The 18,586-nt window shown below is 37.0% G+C and overlaps 1 protein-coding gene across 1 annotated transcript; it reads left to right on the plus strand.

The window, feature by feature from the left end:
* The first annotated feature begins 441 nt into the window (after nucleotides 1-441).
* Nucleotides 442-18,077, plus strand: LOC134842120 (gamma-aminobutyric acid receptor subunit rho-1-like). Its single transcript, XM_063858313.1, has 7 exons — nucleotides 442-964; nucleotides 1,718-1,891; nucleotides 4,894-5,014; nucleotides 8,701-8,855; nucleotides 9,380-9,565; nucleotides 10,289-10,420; nucleotides 17,791-18,077. Exons 1-7 carry the CDS (start codon nucleotides 629-631, stop codon nucleotides 17,953-17,955), a joined length of 1,269 nt encoding a protein of 422 aa, XP_063714383.1. The 5' UTR covers nucleotides 442-628; the 3' UTR covers nucleotides 17,956-18,077.
* Nucleotides 18,078-18,586: the final 509 nt, after the last annotated feature.

Here is an 18,586-nt window from a genome sequence, read left to right on the forward strand (position 1 = left end):
AATCCTAATCACGACTGATTGAAGTTCCTGGCAAAAGTTCAGGCCAGGTTTTGTCTCCATTACACCCCCCCCCCCCTCCTACACACAAACCTCAAACCCGCTACTGTCCCGAAAGCGTTCCATCGACACTTAAGCTTCGGGGAAATTTGTATCCAAAAAAATCATTACCTTTAAAACTCAGTCTAACATTAAAAATCCCAACCCGCTTTTCAAAACCAAATTTCCAAAAGTGAGTTGTCAAAAGAAGAGCGCGGACAGCTTTAATGACGAGTGAAGTAATTGAGAATAAAGATTTCGAGCTCTTGAGCCTTGAACTTTGCAAGTACCCGCTTCCCCTAAATGTTCACTTGTCCATTTTCTGTTCATATTTTCATTAAAGACAACATTGGGATTAATCTCGATTAAGCCACGAAGCCTGATTCATTTGACTAGTTATGTTTGCAAAAAATATTAACTGGATAAATCTGATGATAACGATCACCAAGTTTCTAATTTCTAAAACATCAACTTCAAGAACTAAGACTACAACATTTATTCAACTTCTAAAACCTTCATACGGGTCTTAATTTAGTTCTTTTAATGTATTTCTGTCAATTCATATATTAAAATTCTGTACCTTTTTTGAAAAATGACCGGTTTAATTTTAAAAATTACATTTTTAATGGTGATATTCAATTTTTGCGCTTCAAGTGATCTTGCAGCGACTCTGTACGAGTTGCAAAAAACACCCGATGATATGAAAAATGACCGCATGTCCGCTGAAGAGGAGGCTAATCAGCCGACGACCGATAAGCCGACAACAGTTCCGAATCCACCGACTTCGACTGTGAAAGCAGTGACCGAGAAAGTTCTGGAAAAAGCCAAAAACTCGCAAAAGCAGAAATCACGGAAAGATAAACAGAAACTAATATTGGAAGAAACGAACACTTTGCCGATCAACCCGAAGATGCCAATTAACATTGGTGTAAGTCAAATTTTTAGTTGGAGACATTCAGGGGTGGACTTAAGGGGGGGGGGGGGGGAGTATTGGATGCCTTTCTTTTGAACCCTCATATCCTCGAAAATGTTGGTATCGTCCGTCCGTGGAGATGCAAAGTGTCGCCGCAATTCTAATTTAGGTCAACAAATAAGATTTTCCAGATCTATCATAACCTGAAAAGGACCTCTTTCGTCAAAAAATCTTTTGAGATGCAAGCATTTCATTGCGAAAAAAAGGCTGAAAAATCTGTTTTGAAAAATGTCGGATTGTTTCGACCAGCAATTCGCGTTTTTTGACGCCCTCTTTTCTCTCAAATTTTGGCAGAAAAAGAAGAGTACCAAAAGGGAACTTTCGGGCTGCAAGGGTTTTTGATTCCTGAGGGGGTCCACGTATGAAAACATCTTATGAGACGTGTACCTGTGAAATGACACAGAAAAGGGGCACTTTATGGAAGGATATTTGGGAGTTTTCGTCAAGTTACTTCAAGTATTGAGTCGAAAGTGCTTTAGGAGCTGATATGTAAGTAGATCAGTAAAACTTTATACCGTACAACAGAAGCTTTCGGGTGTGACGGGTCAAATAAAAGATTGGGCTTTCTTTTCCCTTAAACTAACTCAACTATGGTGATTCATGTCTTTTGGTTCAAGTTCAATCTCAAATATATTTTTTTTCGATTTACTGAAAGTTCATCTTGGTGGTTTTTTTGGAGTTCACCCTTGAAGAAACTTTGATTGACAGGTGCGGCTGGTTTTGGAGAGTATCAAGAGTATAGACGTGGACGCATTTATGGACTTCTACATGGAGGTCACGTGGTACGACCACCGAGAGAGGAACCTCACGGCTTTCATGTCTGGCAAGGATACCAACAAGTTCTGCTGGATGCCAGACCTCTACTTCCTACTCGCCAGATCGGTGAGTCTAACTGTCTTATTTAAACCCCCTCACCCAATCCTCCACCTATCCCGAAATCGGCCAGGCTGCGGTAGAGACCTAAAACTTCAGTTCAATGATAGTGTATGAGGACGATCGGTTGACAAAAATTCTTAAAAGTCAAGCAATTCTCATATTATTTCCCATAAGATATATCATATAAAAACCCTTTTAGTCGTGAGTCGTGATTCAAACGACAAAAAATTTTCAGTGTCGGGAAAAATTGGTTTGAATTTTGATCTAATTTTGGGCGAATCAGGTGAGCGAGTAGCTTATTTTGTTTTTCAATCAAAAAAAAATTACCACAACTAATTATCGGACAAGGTCAAATGATGTTTCGTATTACAGCTAGCTCTTTCAATTCAGATTCAAACATAATTGAAAAATTTCAAAAGATTGTCTCAGCGTCGAGAAAAACCAGTTTGAAACTTTTGAGTCTAATTTCAAAATTGAAGCGAGCGAGCAGGCATACTCTAGGAGGACATGAAACAAATCTCTATTAATTTTTTTAGAAGTTTTTAGCGCCATTTTTGAAAAAAAACTTCAAAACTTCAAAATAATGAAATTTTGAATTTTATTTTTTGTTTGGTTCTATTCTGGTCATATTTAGACAAAAACTTATTCTTGATTTTCTTATTTTTTGTGACTGTCGAATTAATTTGTAATTAGTTTCTTTTCAGACTTTTCTTACTACAACAGGCACAAAAAAAACTAACACAATAATTTGAGAAAAAAGTATCATGAAAAAAAGTTTATGCTCGAACATTTTTGTGCTACTTGCGCAGCAGCCGGCTATTCTTGTTTATATCCAATGTTTTTATAAGTTTGTTTCCAATCCCATTTATCTAGGATAATAAATACCAACCAAGTAGCTTGAAATTTGAGATATTACAAATGAAGTAAAATCGAGCTCTGAGCCGCGTCAGTAGTATTCAAGAATCGCTCAACGTCTTACAATTGGCTCTAAAAATTTCTGCTTTTTTGGTCGTGAAATGTGAGTGATTTAAAAAGCGGAGCGGAGTACCGATACCAATCAGAAACCAAAATGTAAGTTTTTGCTGAGAGCAAAAAAACTAAACTTCGAGGAGCATGTTTTGTTTTGCAGTTTTTGAGCAAATGGACTGAATGAGTGACAAAAAATCATAATTTGGTTGCCCAAATTTTTTGAAAACAAGTTTTATTTTGCGCAAGAAAAACGAAATTTTGAACTTTTTAAACTAACAACTTTTCAAAACTTTTCGCTCTCCAAAAAAATATATACAAAGACAAAGTGATTATAAATGCGAAAACTATCGCTTTTAGTGTATGAAAGTCAAATTCCAGGGTTTTTCGTAGCATCTTAATTAGATAAAACTCTCTCAAGATGGCTATTTTTAACAACTTCATTAAATGGTTTTTTTTTGCTAAATATTTGAGTTTCCAATTATCAATAATTCATTAAGTGTAACTCAAGAATACAAACTCCCAATCAACTATAGTTATTAACGTCTAAACATTAACTCAAATACTTGATGGCTTCTCTAGATCCCAAAACTTTTTCGTTAATTGTTTCAACTTTCGAAGAAAGGGATAAAATTAGTGTGTTCGAGGTGTTTTTTTTCTCCAGCCAAATTTTTAATTGTTTCAACTTCTTATCTAACAATTTTTGACAGAATTTTTTTTTGCCCTGAGCTCAAATTTAAAAAAATGCTTCAAATGTAATCGTTATCATTTTTGTGAAGGTATGAGATTGAGAAATATGAGGGCTTAGAAATTGGCCAATTTGGGACAATTCATGCTCGAGATAGTTAGTGCTAATAAGGCGCAACCACTCAGAAAACGTTCGTAATTGAATGGAAGCATGTTGTTTAATCTATTTCTTACTTTGCTATATGCCAATAAGACTGCTCGTATCAAGGCAATGCCCTGAAAGTTCCACCTGCTACTAAGAATAACTGGTCTTGATTTGTTTATACTTATTTTTTCGTCTCTCAAAGCAAGTAAGGAAAAGATATGCTCCGGTGGTTTTTTTATTCAGACCAGTTTATTCAAAGTTCATTCTGTAGGGCGGTCGAACCATGGATCTTCGTGGTCCCAGAAGGGGTGCGCTAACCGCTAGACTAACCTGACTTAGAAGTTGGAGTGAAATGCTCACTAATATAGTAACGTGACAATAAGAGTGCTGTGATTTTTTGATGCCTAAATTTTAACGAGCATTATATCCCGCACCACGAAATTGTTCCAAATTCAATTGAAGCAGGACCAATAGTCTTTTTAACTTCAATAACTGTTCCTTATTTGAGAGTTTGTCAATATTTCATTAACCAAAAACTATTCAAGACCAAGTTACGGACAGTCGGAACATTCAGGGTTTTGCCCTGATACGAGCAGTCTCGATGAAAGATACACAAACCGTAAATATAAAGCTGATAATATCAAATTTCTATTGTTAAATTTTGAGTCCTGCAAAAGACCAATTAGCTTGTTGAGCGGGGTAGCTCGCCACGTTTAAATAGTGCGTGTTACATTTTCTGTGTCAAAGTATAAAGCGAGCAGGTAATTAAGACTCATTGCAGAGCTACCGTAAAATGAAGATAGTATAGTGGTGAGCGCGACCATTCTGTGAACACAACAATTAGGAGAGCGATCATTTTTGAAAATTGGTCTGAATAAAAAAAATCACCTCGAGCATATGCATTTCTTAGTTTCTTCAAAATTCTGAACAAATATATTACTTTGTATTTTGAATGGCGTACGAGGAGATGATTTTCAGAAAAAAAAACGCCTCAAAATTAACTTTTTAAAGCTACAATCACTACTACATAGATCTTACAAGGCTGTTGGAACGTTCAGGGCTTCGCCCTGATACAAGCAGTTTTCTTTTATTATAAATACCATTAACTTTGCGATTTTTAAATTTGATTCATCAATTCATACTTTCAGATTGACGCTTTCGAACGGAAAAAATAAAAATCACAGGAAGTTTTTTTGCTTCGAATATTCAGGTGAATTTCATTGAAAACACGCAGTACTTGGGGATCAACAAAGGAGAGATGTTGTATGACAGAAAGATCTCCATCAAAACTCCTTGTGTTCCGGATCCATTCAGATATCCATTCGACACAGGTGAGAGCTCCTCCGAGGTTCATCTTTGCTTTAATCTCATATCGTAACCCCTCCCCTCCCCTGCCTAAAAACAATTTTATGAGCTTTCAAACTTTTATGAGCTTTATGCGTTTTCCATACAGCGGCCTGATCGTAACTGCCGCAGTCTAAGATGCCGTTTGGAAGGAACCCTATTTAGTAGCGTTTCCAGCAATTCAAATCATTTATTACTACCCTAAGTGTGAATCTAAAACCTTGAAACGTTTTATGAAAGAGAAGATCTAGAATTTTCTCTAGGGCGGATTTTCAAAAATATTTCGAAAGTTTAGTCGACCTTCTTCTTTTTAAATCGACCAAATTGGTTTTATGAGCTTTCCTAAATCACTGAAAAGACCCTTTTTTAACCCACTTTTTAAGCCTTTTAAGCAGGGGTGGATGTAAGATTTTCTTTAGTGGGGAAGGGGCTTTTTTCAAAAAATTTTGTCTACCTTTTTCTTAGGTCGATAATACTGATTATCTGAGCTCTTCCAGATAAATAAAAAGACCTTGTTTTGGCTATATTTGTTTTGCACCCCAGGCAAATTTTTGAAAAACAGGCCAAAAAGAAGTTTTTAGGCACTTTTTGGTTAGTTTTGACCAAAAGACGCTTTATGATGCTTTATGCGTCTGAACGATCAGAAACGAGAAAAAAATAGTATGAGACAGATTATTGGCGAAAATGAAGCTTAAGGACATTCAAAGAGAAATCTGTGTCCGCCCAGGCAGTTCCACTGGAGAAACACTTAGGTCTGTACTGTTACAAGATACCAGCAACTCAACGACCTCTAATGTACAAAAGCAATTGGAAACAATTTTAAATCAAATTCTTCGAACTAAACTTCTATCACATCATTCAGAGTGAAGCTGGAGTTTACCCGCTTACTTCAGGAAAAGAAAGATATTCAAAAAACAATTATTCGAGCAGCGGGCCAAAATTCGTTTCTAGGAAAACCTAAAAATTTAAGCAACAATCAAAAAGACTGCATCTTATGTTAGAAAGATTATTCTCCAAAGAAGGAATCATACAACATGATGGATAATTGGCACAATGCTGTAATTAATTAAAAGATAAATAATCAGCTGAAGGGTCAAATTTTACAACAGAAGAAATTGCAAGATAGCAAATCGGAACTTGGAACTTCGAAAATCTCAGCAGCGGCTCGTGTGGACCGTGAAGCCCAGTAGATAAACGAAATCTTTCTAAAAAGAAAAATCTATCCCTCTCTCACCATAGCATTTAAGCATCCCAAAATTAACTAGAACAGACCAGTATTAAAGTTTTAACGACAACGCCTTTAAATCATTTAGTGAACTTTCAGGAATAAACATTTTTTGTCAGGTAGGCGTTTACAAAGGTTATGGAACTGTTGAAAGAACAATCCAAACTATTAGAAGGAAGCTGGGAGTAGTGCAATCAGATAAAAACTTTTAGATTATCCAAAAACGCCCTTCAGAAATTTAATGAGGATAAGAGAATTGACAAAATGTGTGTCTCTAATTTTTCTTCTTTTGAGCTGCACTTTGCCCAGAAGCCAAAATAAAAACGGTTTTTGATTTTCAAAATTCTCAGATCAAAATTAAATTTGGATTCGAAAACGTCTCGAAAGATACGCAATGACAGCAGAGCAAAGAAGAGCAAACTGCTTTAACAGACCAAGAAAATAGTTTTAAGAAAATGTTAGAGCCCAGATGTGTCGCCAAAACTTAGAGGCCCCAGCTATTTCTATGTCAGACTCTGAAGCTTTAGAAACACTGATTTTGTCGCCAGCAACAGTTAAAGCAGCTACTTGAGAGCGCAATCTGGATCAGACTCCTAGTACAGTTTTTTTCAGTTATTCAAGATGCATCATCAACTTCGGCTTTGAGACGCGTTACAACGGAGGCACAATAATTGATTCCTGGTTCTTCAGAAATCGACCTGGCGTTGAACCTTCCAGATCGGCCCCAACAGTGCAAGATGAACGTACCAAAACTTAGGACAAGTATCAAAACTTAGGACGTCTTCACTAAGACACGGATGAACAAGATGATACAGCCTCTAACAATTTGAGCATTTCAGACAGATCGAAGAAGCAAAATTACTTCTACGGGAACCCAGTCTGACACACAGTCAAAGAGATATCCCAAGATCAGGCAGTATCTTCATCGCCAAAAACGCCTCCGGTTTTCGTAGTGATCTGGGGGACTTTTCAATCTCTACACCCTCGACGACAAGAAATATGAGGATCTTTAAGAGATCGGTCAAGACTTGTAACTGTAGAGCTGTAAAGTGAAACTGCTAGAGTTTGAAATTGCTGAAATTGAAACTTTAAAGCAGTGAAACCTTGAGACATACGTGCTCATATCATTATGCGCCGTTTAATTTTAATTCCCATATCAGGTTTACTGGACCTTTCAAAAGGGTGGAAATTTGGAACAACATAGACGGTCGTGTCTAACTTTAACTTATTGTGTTTTGTGATTGTGTTGAAAGCCACTATTATGTTTCCAACTCGGGACAGGTAACCCCCATATATTAGTCTGAAAGTGTGATTCTAAACCCTGTTGAGAGATTAGAGTGTTCGCCAAGTTTTGTTCATATTCGTAATTAATTCTTATACGATCCAATTTTTAATTCACAATTGCGATAAATCTCTTGTTTAGTTAGTTAGTTGGAAGTTAGATAGGTTGACATTCCACAATAAGTTAGGATATTCATTTTAAAGTTGCTGATGCATCTTCTTCCCGTCGAGAGCTGTAATAAAGCGCAAACGCCAGAAATTTTAGTGCGGTGATGGAGGTTGGACGTGATTTGTTCCCATCGTTAAAATTTTTCCTTTTATCAAAGTTGTCAACTTTGGTGTTCAGGGACTCCAGCTCATCAGTGTTTGGATTTATTTCAAAGATCCAGTGTCTGAGTTTTATTAGTTTTAAGGAATTTTTTCAACTAATTTTTAGAAGAGTGTCTCTGAATATGTTTTCTCGGCTTTGTAGACGTTGGCTGGAAGAGACGCGCCAGAAAAACAATGGCTCTGAGATATTGGTGAAACCCTGGTCATTGGTCGCTCTGAAGATCGCGAGTGTCTTTTTAGGAATAGACGTGGACAATTAGTAGGATGGGGAGGAGTTCGGAACCATCAGAGTTGAGAAGGTTACTCGCGCCTAACGACAATTCCGTTGAATTGAGGTTACTATTGCTCGGAAGACGAAGTTATAAAATTAGGGTTGAGAATCTCAAGCTGGGAATTTTCGCTCTCGGACGCCAATCAGGGACGCCTGTTGACGTCCGAGGCGAGAGAACGAGATGAGATCATGAGAGCTGGAGTCCCTTATGACTAGAGCGCTATCTCACTAGAGAGTAGAGGATTCAAGAAGATTACAGATAAGATTACAGAATATGATTTTTCCCATCGTGGAGTTGTCTAAACTGAGGTTGATGCCCTGAGTTTCCTGGAATCATCGGTCGGTATGTCGACGCAGATGAACTGGCGAATGGTGCAATGAACATCAAAGGCCAGACCACCACCGTTGCAATTTATGTCGTTTCTCTGGGATGTTCTTTTTCCCGATTCGAGTTCTCGGTTCATTATTTTTCAAACAATATACTTATTTTGTAGTTTTATGACGTAAGGGGGTGGGGGTTTGGGAAACAGGAAAAGAGTGTAATCTTCTTCTTATGCTTTGTGCAGTGACGTGTACGGTGTTGGTGTCCAGCTATGGCTATGACGAGGGGAGTGTGCGTCTGTTCTGGAAGGATGGGGGGCTGGAGTTCCCAGAGACTTATGACCAGTTGGAGTACATTGGGTTCAAGTGGGCTGGGAATCACGCCATGTTCACTGGATCAGTAAGTCTACAGTCCTCCTCATTGAACTTAAATAATCTAAACTTCACCCCGGAAGTTTTTCACCCCCAATGTATTCATGTCTTATTTTGAGTGAGCTTTGATGGGGAAAAAAGGCTGTTATATCAAAAAGTTATTGGATAAAGTTTCAATTTTTTTTGATTTTTCAAGATTTAAAATATCTTAATACCGTAAAAATATTTTAATACTTATTCAAAAATTTCAATTAAGCCACACACTTTTCAGTTCTGTATCATGAACGGCGGACCATTGTTTTTTAATCTAGGCTCAATTTGGCCATTTACTGACCTGCAAAGCCTCCGTATATGTTCGAACAATAGCTGACCCTCACTCCTTGGTCATTTGAAAAACTAACACATTTCAATCAAATGAACTTTAAATGTATTTGAGCTTCAACCTCTGTGTTTAATGAGGAAAAAGTGCAGTATAGGTTGACCTTTGACCTTGGTGTTCGTGACCTTTGAACTTTGAATATAATTGACCTTTGACCCCCTGTGGTTAATCAGGAGAGTGTGCAGTATGGTACATACAACTACACCATTCTGATGGCCACCTTCCAGTTCCAGAGACTGTACTCCGTCTACCTGTATCAGATCATCATCCCAGCTGCCATTCTGGTCATCATCAGCTGGACTGTCTTCTGGATCAACATCAACGTCACACCTGCCCGGGTCGGCATCGGAGTCACTGCGGTTGGTATCATCACAAATAACTGATAAATAACAACTGATAAATAACTGATAAAATAAATGAACAACAGATAAAAAACGTGACCTTTGACCCCATTTTCGACACGAATCAGGATTTTTACATTTTTTTGGTGAAAAATCTTACATGATAAAATATAACTATTAGATGAAAAAACACTATTATGTCTTAATATGACCACGTTAGATTGAATTGAACACGTCACTTCGGTAACGGGAAGGAACTACAGATTTTAGCAAATGTTTTTCCAAAATTTTTTGTTGTAAAATGTTAAAGACCTCTCTGCTCAAGATTCGAATTCAAAACAAAATTAGCGATTGATATGCAATCTTCCGTTTTCCATACCAATTAACTCAAAATTTGCGAATGACTCTGAACTTTTAATTCAACTCTAATGCTATTTATACAGTATTTAGCTGTTTTGGCATTTATTTTTGCAGCTTATTACTTAATTCGATCGCCCTGACTGAAAAAAGCAACAGACAATTTGGTGAAAAAAGGGTTTCAATCCTTCTGATCGGGAAAAACTCAGTGAAACATAGTTAAGTTATGACAATTATTTCTTCTGATAATGATAGTGATTCAGGTTTGTCTAAGATTTAATTAGAAAGTTAAGACGCTAAGACAATTGCAAGAAAAAAGAACAAAAAAAGAAAGGAAGCCTCAAAACCAGACCTCTCTTTCGCGACTTCAATCTTCCTGTTCAGATCCTGTCTTTGCTGACCCTCTCGACTAACCGGAAGCACGATGCCAACTCCAAGTACCTCACCATCCGGACTAGTCTGCTGGACATCTACATCTGGTCTTGCTTCCTCTTCGTCATCTTAGCTTACATTGAGGTAAGGATAATAGGGTGTTTTCAGGCAGAAGATGCGTACAGAAGTTGAACGTAGATGACAATTTAGTAAAACTATTGTTCAGTGGTAGTTCACCAGTGGATCTGCAGATTTGTCTTACGTGCCTCAACACAGCAAAGAACAATTTTCTTAAAAGTTTTTTTTTGAATTTTCAACGATTGGTTTTTGAAGTTTTAAAAACTGTGATAAAAAATTTGATAAATTGTGAAAATCATTCAAAAAAATAAAAATGAAGCATTTTTGAAGGCCGTTTGAAAAAGAAATTGGGTTCTAATTGTTTTCAGCCTTTTCTTTAACAGTCTTTTTGAAATCTGAAACTAACTGAAACGTAAATTCAGCGAAAAACAATTAGTTAATATTTAATCCCTACCTGAATATACTAATAACAGATCCAATTTTCACTAATAACAGATCCATTGAATAAATAGCGTTCAAACAGTTCGGCCATAGAAAGAAATCAGTCAATTTTAAATTCAGAAATTTCAACCACTTTGAGCGAGAGAATTTGGCCAAAAATATCCGGACAGTATTAATGTTTCAAAACGTAAATGCAAATCTTTCAAATGGGGCACGAAAATAAAGTTTTAATTAGATGGCTCATAACTATTTTTTTTTTCAAAAGCACATGACATGAATCGATTTAATGTACTTTGATGATATCGAATTTCTTAGAATGTTTTCACATTGAAACTTTTGGCTAAATCTAAATCAAACTCAATGAAAAAACACAAGAAAATTTAAAAAATAAATATAGTTAGCATCGAAACAAGCCAAAAATTGAAAAAGTACTTGCAGTTCAAAAAAATGTTTGTTAAGGTTGACCAACTTAATTTCAACTGGTCACACAGTACGCAGGTATTTTTTATAGTATATTAGGCGGGGAGGATGCAACCGCATATCAGGTGATTTTGGTAGTTAGTTAAAGTAATCAAATGACAGTTTAGATTTTTAAAACATTTATTTGTGGCGAATAACTCATTTTCCACCAGAAACCAATGTGGTTCTAGCGCCTAGAAAAAATGGCACCTGAGCACAGCTAATAATGAAGATTATTTGTTAGTAATTAGGTTTACTACTTATTCCTGTCAATTTACCAAACATTGACGTGAAACAACAGAATGTCTCTTTCCTGATGGTTACAATTATCATAAACATTGCAACTAAAGCGGTTTTATTAAATGCGATTGTACTTCAAAGAACGCTAATCGGGGGGTTTTTCGTCAATTAGTCAAAAAGAATAAGCTAAAAAGTTCTTTGACGCTCATCGACAGATTGTCTTTAGCACCCACACTGACTTGCCTCTTGTGCAGCGCCAAAAACAACGCGTTACTCTACATTTTTTTGGGATATTTAGAGAAAAAGGCAGCAGACTGAAGAAACAAAGCCGAAGACAAAAACACTGGTTCAGATATTTTTTGAAATTACTGTAAATCATCGGCGTGACACAGTTTTGAACATACAAACTTCTCGTAAAACCCCGAAACTTTAACTGAGAAAGTCGCTGTTTCAAGCGCACACATGGATCCATAAATTATCGATTTTTTCAGCGAATGACTGACACAAAATCTTGCAATCAAAAATCTGTCTTTTCGAGGCCAGTCAAGGTCGAAATCAGTTGGCTGTACCTGAGCTTAATTGAGCCGCGTGGGAGCCGGTCGGCCTCGTATATAGCTATATTTGATTTAAGCGCAGCTGCCATAGACCACTCGACCATTTGTTTTTGTCTAGTTTTATACTTAGTGCTCTTATCAATCCAGCAGCTGTTACCTATCATAATTTCATTTTAAGTGAAAGCATCCTTGGGCTGCAAAAAAGTGAGGACTGGAGCGAGCTTCTTTATATGATGGCTTTTTTTCGTTTAGCGGTTTTCAGGATAGCGGTGGGACCATAGCGTTTTTTTAAGGTTAAAACTCATAACACAAGCTATGGGAAATACCCACGGCGACTACCTTCCTTGACAACTCAAACATGATTTCCTGAATTGATTTCTTGCTCAGAGGTAGTGTGCCATTTGTAGTTGTTCCGCTTGTTGAGGGAAGGCACACAGTCGCGCAACCATTAATACCAGATGACGTTGGCGTTTGATTGCGTGCGGAGACAGCGGTGTTTGAATTAATCGTCGATTGCGGCTCATTAAAAACTCACCGAACAGCGAGGATCGAAAAAGCACTATTGTGTTTATGAACAAGACGATCCCTCGAGCCACCTTGGCTTAACCCGGATAGAGTAATATAATTCGTGTTCCATAGAAGCCATGGGATCAGCTTCAATAGACGTTCATGTTCAAGAAGTCGCGGATGCAAAGTCATTACACGCACGAATGCACAGAATGTGCTTTTTCTATCAGCCAATAAAGTTTGCTCCCATCTCGGACCATATTATCGATGCGGTGGGTTCCATCCCTAGCGATGAACATTTCCACTCCCAATACTGAAGAACTAGCTTGTATTGACAGAAGAACTACTCTGTAGATGACTTTTGTGGCAAAAATTGATCAAAAACGTCCAGTGTTTGTTGGAACTCTGGCAAAATGATACGTAAAAGGGTCTAAAGTAATCCAATCGCATCTATTAAAGTGCGCTTTGCGGTATTCTAAGATCCCGACCGGACGTTCAGACATTAATGCTGCGACGGTTTTCACTTTCATTTTCGTCGTTGAGAAGCAAAGAAATAATTGTCGAGACGGTTGTCAAATTGTTGATAATGCATATGTCAAAAACCAAGATTGTGAAGCAGATGATATACAAATAGTTTGACTAAGGGGTAAACACAATCATTTATCATAGGACATTTGTTCCTAATTTGACTTCAGAAAAACGGCTGATGCGTTTTGGTGACCGGAAAAGATCTTAAGGACTGATTAAGGATGAGCGTTGTGTAATTTAAAGTAAATATCTGGGAAAATTCTCAGAATTTAACAGTTTAAACACGTACACACACGCTTCTTTAAAAAAACAAGCTATAGTTTCAGTTGTTCATTTTCGATCTCAGAGGTTTTGACAATTCTAAATATTGCTTCAAAGCAAGGATGGAGGCTAGGACCTAAGTTGAGAAAGTTTTCTATGATGCGTAACAGTACAACAAAACAGTTGTACTGAGGCCGATCAAGGATGGGTTTGGATGATGCCGGTTTATTGATGAAAATAGGGAAGGTAGCAAGATCTCATCGACGGGACCTGTGCGTTTCATTTTGGTGGCTTAACTTTTGAAGGGCCATCACTGATGTTTTAGAAGCTTGGAGTTTCATTACAACTTCTGTCTTTTGAAGCCTCAGTGGCAATGCCTCGAGTGCTCGTGTCTGGGTTATATTTTCGTCTACGGCTGTATTTTCAATTATTTAGCCGACTCGCTTGGTAGCTAAAACTAAAGCTTTCATTGGCGATTTGCCTAGAATGACTATCCATAAAGCGCGCATGAGGAAATCAAAATGCACCACAAAAAAATTTCAAACTATACCAAACATACGCATTTCTTGATGTCAACCGCTGACGGAATTGTTAGCTTACCTGCGATGGGTATGCCAAAACGTTAATACACATACAGAACTTTATAGTAATTTTTTCTGGAGGAGTTCAGCCTTTATTCTTTGCTGACCGTTGATTATCCATATTGCTTTCAATAGGAGGCGTGCTTTTTAGTGTATGAATGCACCAACCCAATGAGCTCGAAGTCTGGCAAAAAAAATTATTTTTGGGTTTTTTCTCTATTTACAGCCTAACTGACAATTAATGAGTCTTATAGGTGGCCCATGTTAAACGTAGTACATGTGATATGTCACCTTGGTTGCCTGAAAATCACTTGGCTTGATGCGTTCTGTCAGTTGATCTAATGACATTACCATGCACTCTTTTACCAATATTCGACAAATAACTTCTCCCTTTAAAAATTTCTATAAAATTATTACTTTATTACTTTTTTACAATTCATTCAGGGTGGTTCTTCATAATACTCTATATTGATGCTTAGCATCAGTGTAGATGCTGTTTTTGAAATATGAGCGATTTTTTAAATTTCAATCCCGAGTTCCGAAGGTAGTTGCACAATGTGATTTCAATCAAAAAGAGCATTTGACCAGCTCGACCAAACTGATATTCTTGATATTGCAATTACTACATATGAAGGTTAGACCGTTTTTGATGTCGGCGGAAAACGACAAAGATCAGGATTGAGACGAAACAAAAACAATTGTAATAACGATGCCAACCTTAGAAAAATAAAGCATCTTAACGGTCGTTATACTGTTGAATTTACCACGATATGCAAGGACGATTGGTTGTGGTTGTCCAAATAGTCGCTCTCGTTTCATGAGAGCATTACTGTACATAGTATCACTGTAATCAAGTTTGGCTAAAGCAGTATCCGTTTTGACGATAAAAATGTCTTGATGTATATAAATTTTACATAATCGGTTGAGTTTTGTGAGTCCACAGCATTTCTGAACTGCCCAATCATTTCGTACCGCTGGAACTGATCACCGTTGTTTTGAGCAAGTGTCAATGGATCCTTTCACCTATTGTCAAGGATGTCTCCTAAATCCCGTGAAATTATCACATCAGGCATTGAATGATACAAGGAAAGTGCAAAATGATGTGAGTGCAATATTTGACGGTACAAAAGCCGCGATAAAAATCGGTAAACGCATGTTGTAACTGCTCTATTGCTTTAGCCAACATTTGTAGGTTCTAGCATACTGTTCCAATAGCGCTGCAATGACTTAATTTAAGCTGTTAATTGCAATAAGTGTGAAAAGATTCTATACAAACCCACTTGTGGTGCACGTGTTCTAGCAACACTTTCGAGTGAAAAAGATGAGGCAGCAAGTCGTGTTCAAAATGTATTGCTCCAAATGCGCATAAGTCGGTTGTGTCGCTGTCGGCTGTTACGCTGCAACAAATGTAGTCTGAATGGTTTTATGAAGTCTTAATAAGCCTTTAATGTCGAGATAAAATTTTTGCTGAAGTGTTCATTGAAGCACACATAGCAAAGCTTGCCTTCATATTGCTGCTCTTGAAGAAATAAAATAACGTGGGAACGAGCTGTGAAGGGGATGTGGGTGGTAGGGTTGTTTAAAGAGCTAATCCAGGAAAATGGACAGTTGGAAATTTAATTGATGGTGACAAGATAGCAACTGTTAAGTTTAAACATGTTGGAACAAAGAAGGAAGTACTTTTGGCATCAATTGAAATCGGTAAGAAAAATGAATCAATCAAACTGACCTGTTTTATGGTTGTTGATGAATTTGAAGAGCAAAATTTACAGCAGCCATCGCCTGAGATGACTGAATCTCATTGGCGAAATTCACTCAGTCTTTTCATTGAGCCTAAATAGAAACCTTCTGAGAGTTACATAATGGTGGAACATTTTTTTTCATCTCCAAATCAATATCTGATTCATCATTTTTGATTTTTTTTAGTTGATTACAATCTCAATAAATTTCCTGTGATTGGGAATATACAGTTTAGGGACTCATCAGTCGGAAAAAAACTGATGGGATCAAGTCAAACAAATCAAAAATATTAAAAGAGAATTTAACATTTTCTAATAAAATTTTTTCGGATTTTGGGATTTTTAGTTTGTTTGGTTCTTGCTATACTGGAGTGGCTGTGTGTAAAATATGCTTTCATACACAAAACGTTTTTTTTGATGCTCTAAAATTTTTGTTAACCACAAAACGGAACTTTTGAGTTCTTGTAATTTGGGAAAAAATATGGCTCAGTTCCCTCACCGTTTGTTGTTTGATCCTGGTCTCAGCCTTTTTAATTAACATTTTCCAGCACACATTGAGCCACTATTCAGGATACCCGTTTTTATATGCTTCCTGAATTCACAACCGAACAGGTCTCTACAAAAAAAAACACAATACCCGAACGTTTGACTCAAAACCTGTAACAGTATGCCTCCGTTCGAGTTTGACTCACAACCTCACTTGACAGGCAATTGACAGCTGGGCAACACCACATAACAACTGGACATAACAGCTGATTTTCTCGATACCCGCGAATAAGCCTCTAATTGAATTTAGTCCAGAACATGGCCAATTGGCAGTTTTCAAACCCTCTAATTGAATTTAGGTGAAAAACTGTGTAGACAGGCCCCATATCAGGGTTATATTATCTGCAAGCAGCTTGTTCTCTCTAACACTCGGCACTTCTCGGCGGCATTACCCGGCACTAATACAGACAAAAATCTGTACAATGAGACAAACAGAAGTTGCATTGTTCAAATAATCAAGTTCTATTTCTATCAAAGTTACGCTGACTTGACCTCAGTTTGTGATCAAAATTCAGGCGATGTGACTCGTTGTCTCGCACTTTTATTGTTTATAGGTTTACTCAAATATAATGGTTCTGATGCTCAAAAAAATTAGCTGAAAATGGTACTACTATGATAGAGTGGTCCCACGAAAAAGCAACTACGATAGACAGGTCGCGCATGCATTTCGCATGTTATAATTTTGAAAACTAATGTGTGTATAAATTTTTCATTTCAAAAATGTCGCGCAAAATGCTGAGTCAGGAACTGTTCAGATTAACAATTGTAACTACTATCTTGTTTATATCAAGAAATATGCGCGCTTCAACTTATTTTACCGTTAAACAACCATTATGGGGTTGACTTATTTGTCATCAAAACTCAATGTTAGCTGTATTTTTGATTTTCCCGACTTATAATGGTGAAGAGGGAGGTTCTACCAAGTAACGAAACAGAAAATTGGTTTGAAATTATACTGCGGGACTTTTCCGAATCGCAAAATCACAATTATTAAACAATTTCACAGCCCTAGGTGTTTTTTTTCGCAAGGGACCAGGTTACTTTCATGGCACCACTTTATCATAGTAGTACCCTGAAGTTGGATAGAAACCATTTTGCATAAATAATTTTGCCGCAAATTTTGGTTTGTTTGGCGATTCAAAACTATACTAAAATGAAATTTCACAGTTTCAAAGGTCGGTGCTTTAAAATTCACGTACAAAGTTTAGCGTTTCAAAATCACTCATAAACCATTAATCTATCAAATGTAGCAGCGAATGAATGATAGCAAACACCTAAGTTCGCAGCCAAAAACAAGTCTTTTCGAGGTCTGACCAAGTCGAAATCAAATGGTTTTTTTATGTACCTGTAGTTTTGGAATTATTTTTGGAAATAATAAAACTGAGCCGAGTGAGACCAGAACCAGGTCCAATTCAAACATGTGAAAACATGCCTAAAAATCATTTTCATAGAATGGAGAAAATGCTTAATTTTTAGCAATGGATTCTAAGAACAAGCTTTCTTTCTCATGAAAGGAAAATTTTTGAAAAACACTTTCGCCAACCCGGGTAGCTGCATATGCCTTTACATATGTGTTTTAGGTGAGTGCCTCGGACTACATGATAACCGGAAAGCCGAAGACGATTGGACTGGGCCGAGAGAATAAAGTGTCCGGCAAGTTGATGACAGTGAAGAGTCGAAGCTGGGTGCCCCTCGGATTCCTCATGTTTAACGCTGCCTATTGGTTCTACGCTTTCTCCGTATGAAAAACACAAATCGAGCCATTATTACCAGAATTTTCATGATTGTCATATACTTATTTTTTTTCATTATTTATCAGAAAGTAAACTATTATGCAGTTGTCACGTGTTCTAACTAGTTTGAATTTCACATATTTGAAAACCGTTATTTAAAAACCACAAAAATCATTGAACTATTTTTTTCAGCGCCGCGCTAGCATGACTGAAGATAAGTTTGCAACATTACAAAAACAAACCTTAGGTGAACTTAGTCCTTAAACAAAAAATAACAAAAAATTTAGGACCGACAACACGTAAGACACCCCCTAGCAAAAAAAACTCTTTCAACCTAGAAAATCTAATTCGAACTTCGCAATTAAGAAATTACCAATTTTTGCTTTAATCGCTTAAATTTAGCTTAATTTTTTTCAACAAAAATTTTGAAAAAAAGTTGCTAATACACTGTAAAAATGAAGCAAAATGAGTTTTTATTGAAGCAAAACAGAAAAATAATTTCAGTCCAACAAAATCGAGTTAAATAAAATTTGAAATGATTTTCAGGCAAGGGGTTGTTCATTTTACTTCGCAGCCTAATTCACGGCCAATACCGTTTCAATGTGAAACACCGCGCTTCCAAGTTTAGGCGTAAGCAATCGGT

The sequence above is a fragment of the Symsagittifera roscoffensis genome, chromosome 3 (assembly GCF_963678635.1).
Source record: "Symsagittifera roscoffensis chromosome 3, txSymRosc1.1, whole genome shotgun sequence".
In the NCBI taxonomy this organism is placed as follows: domain Eukaryota; kingdom Metazoa; phylum Xenacoelomorpha; order Acoela; family Convolutidae; genus Symsagittifera; species Symsagittifera roscoffensis.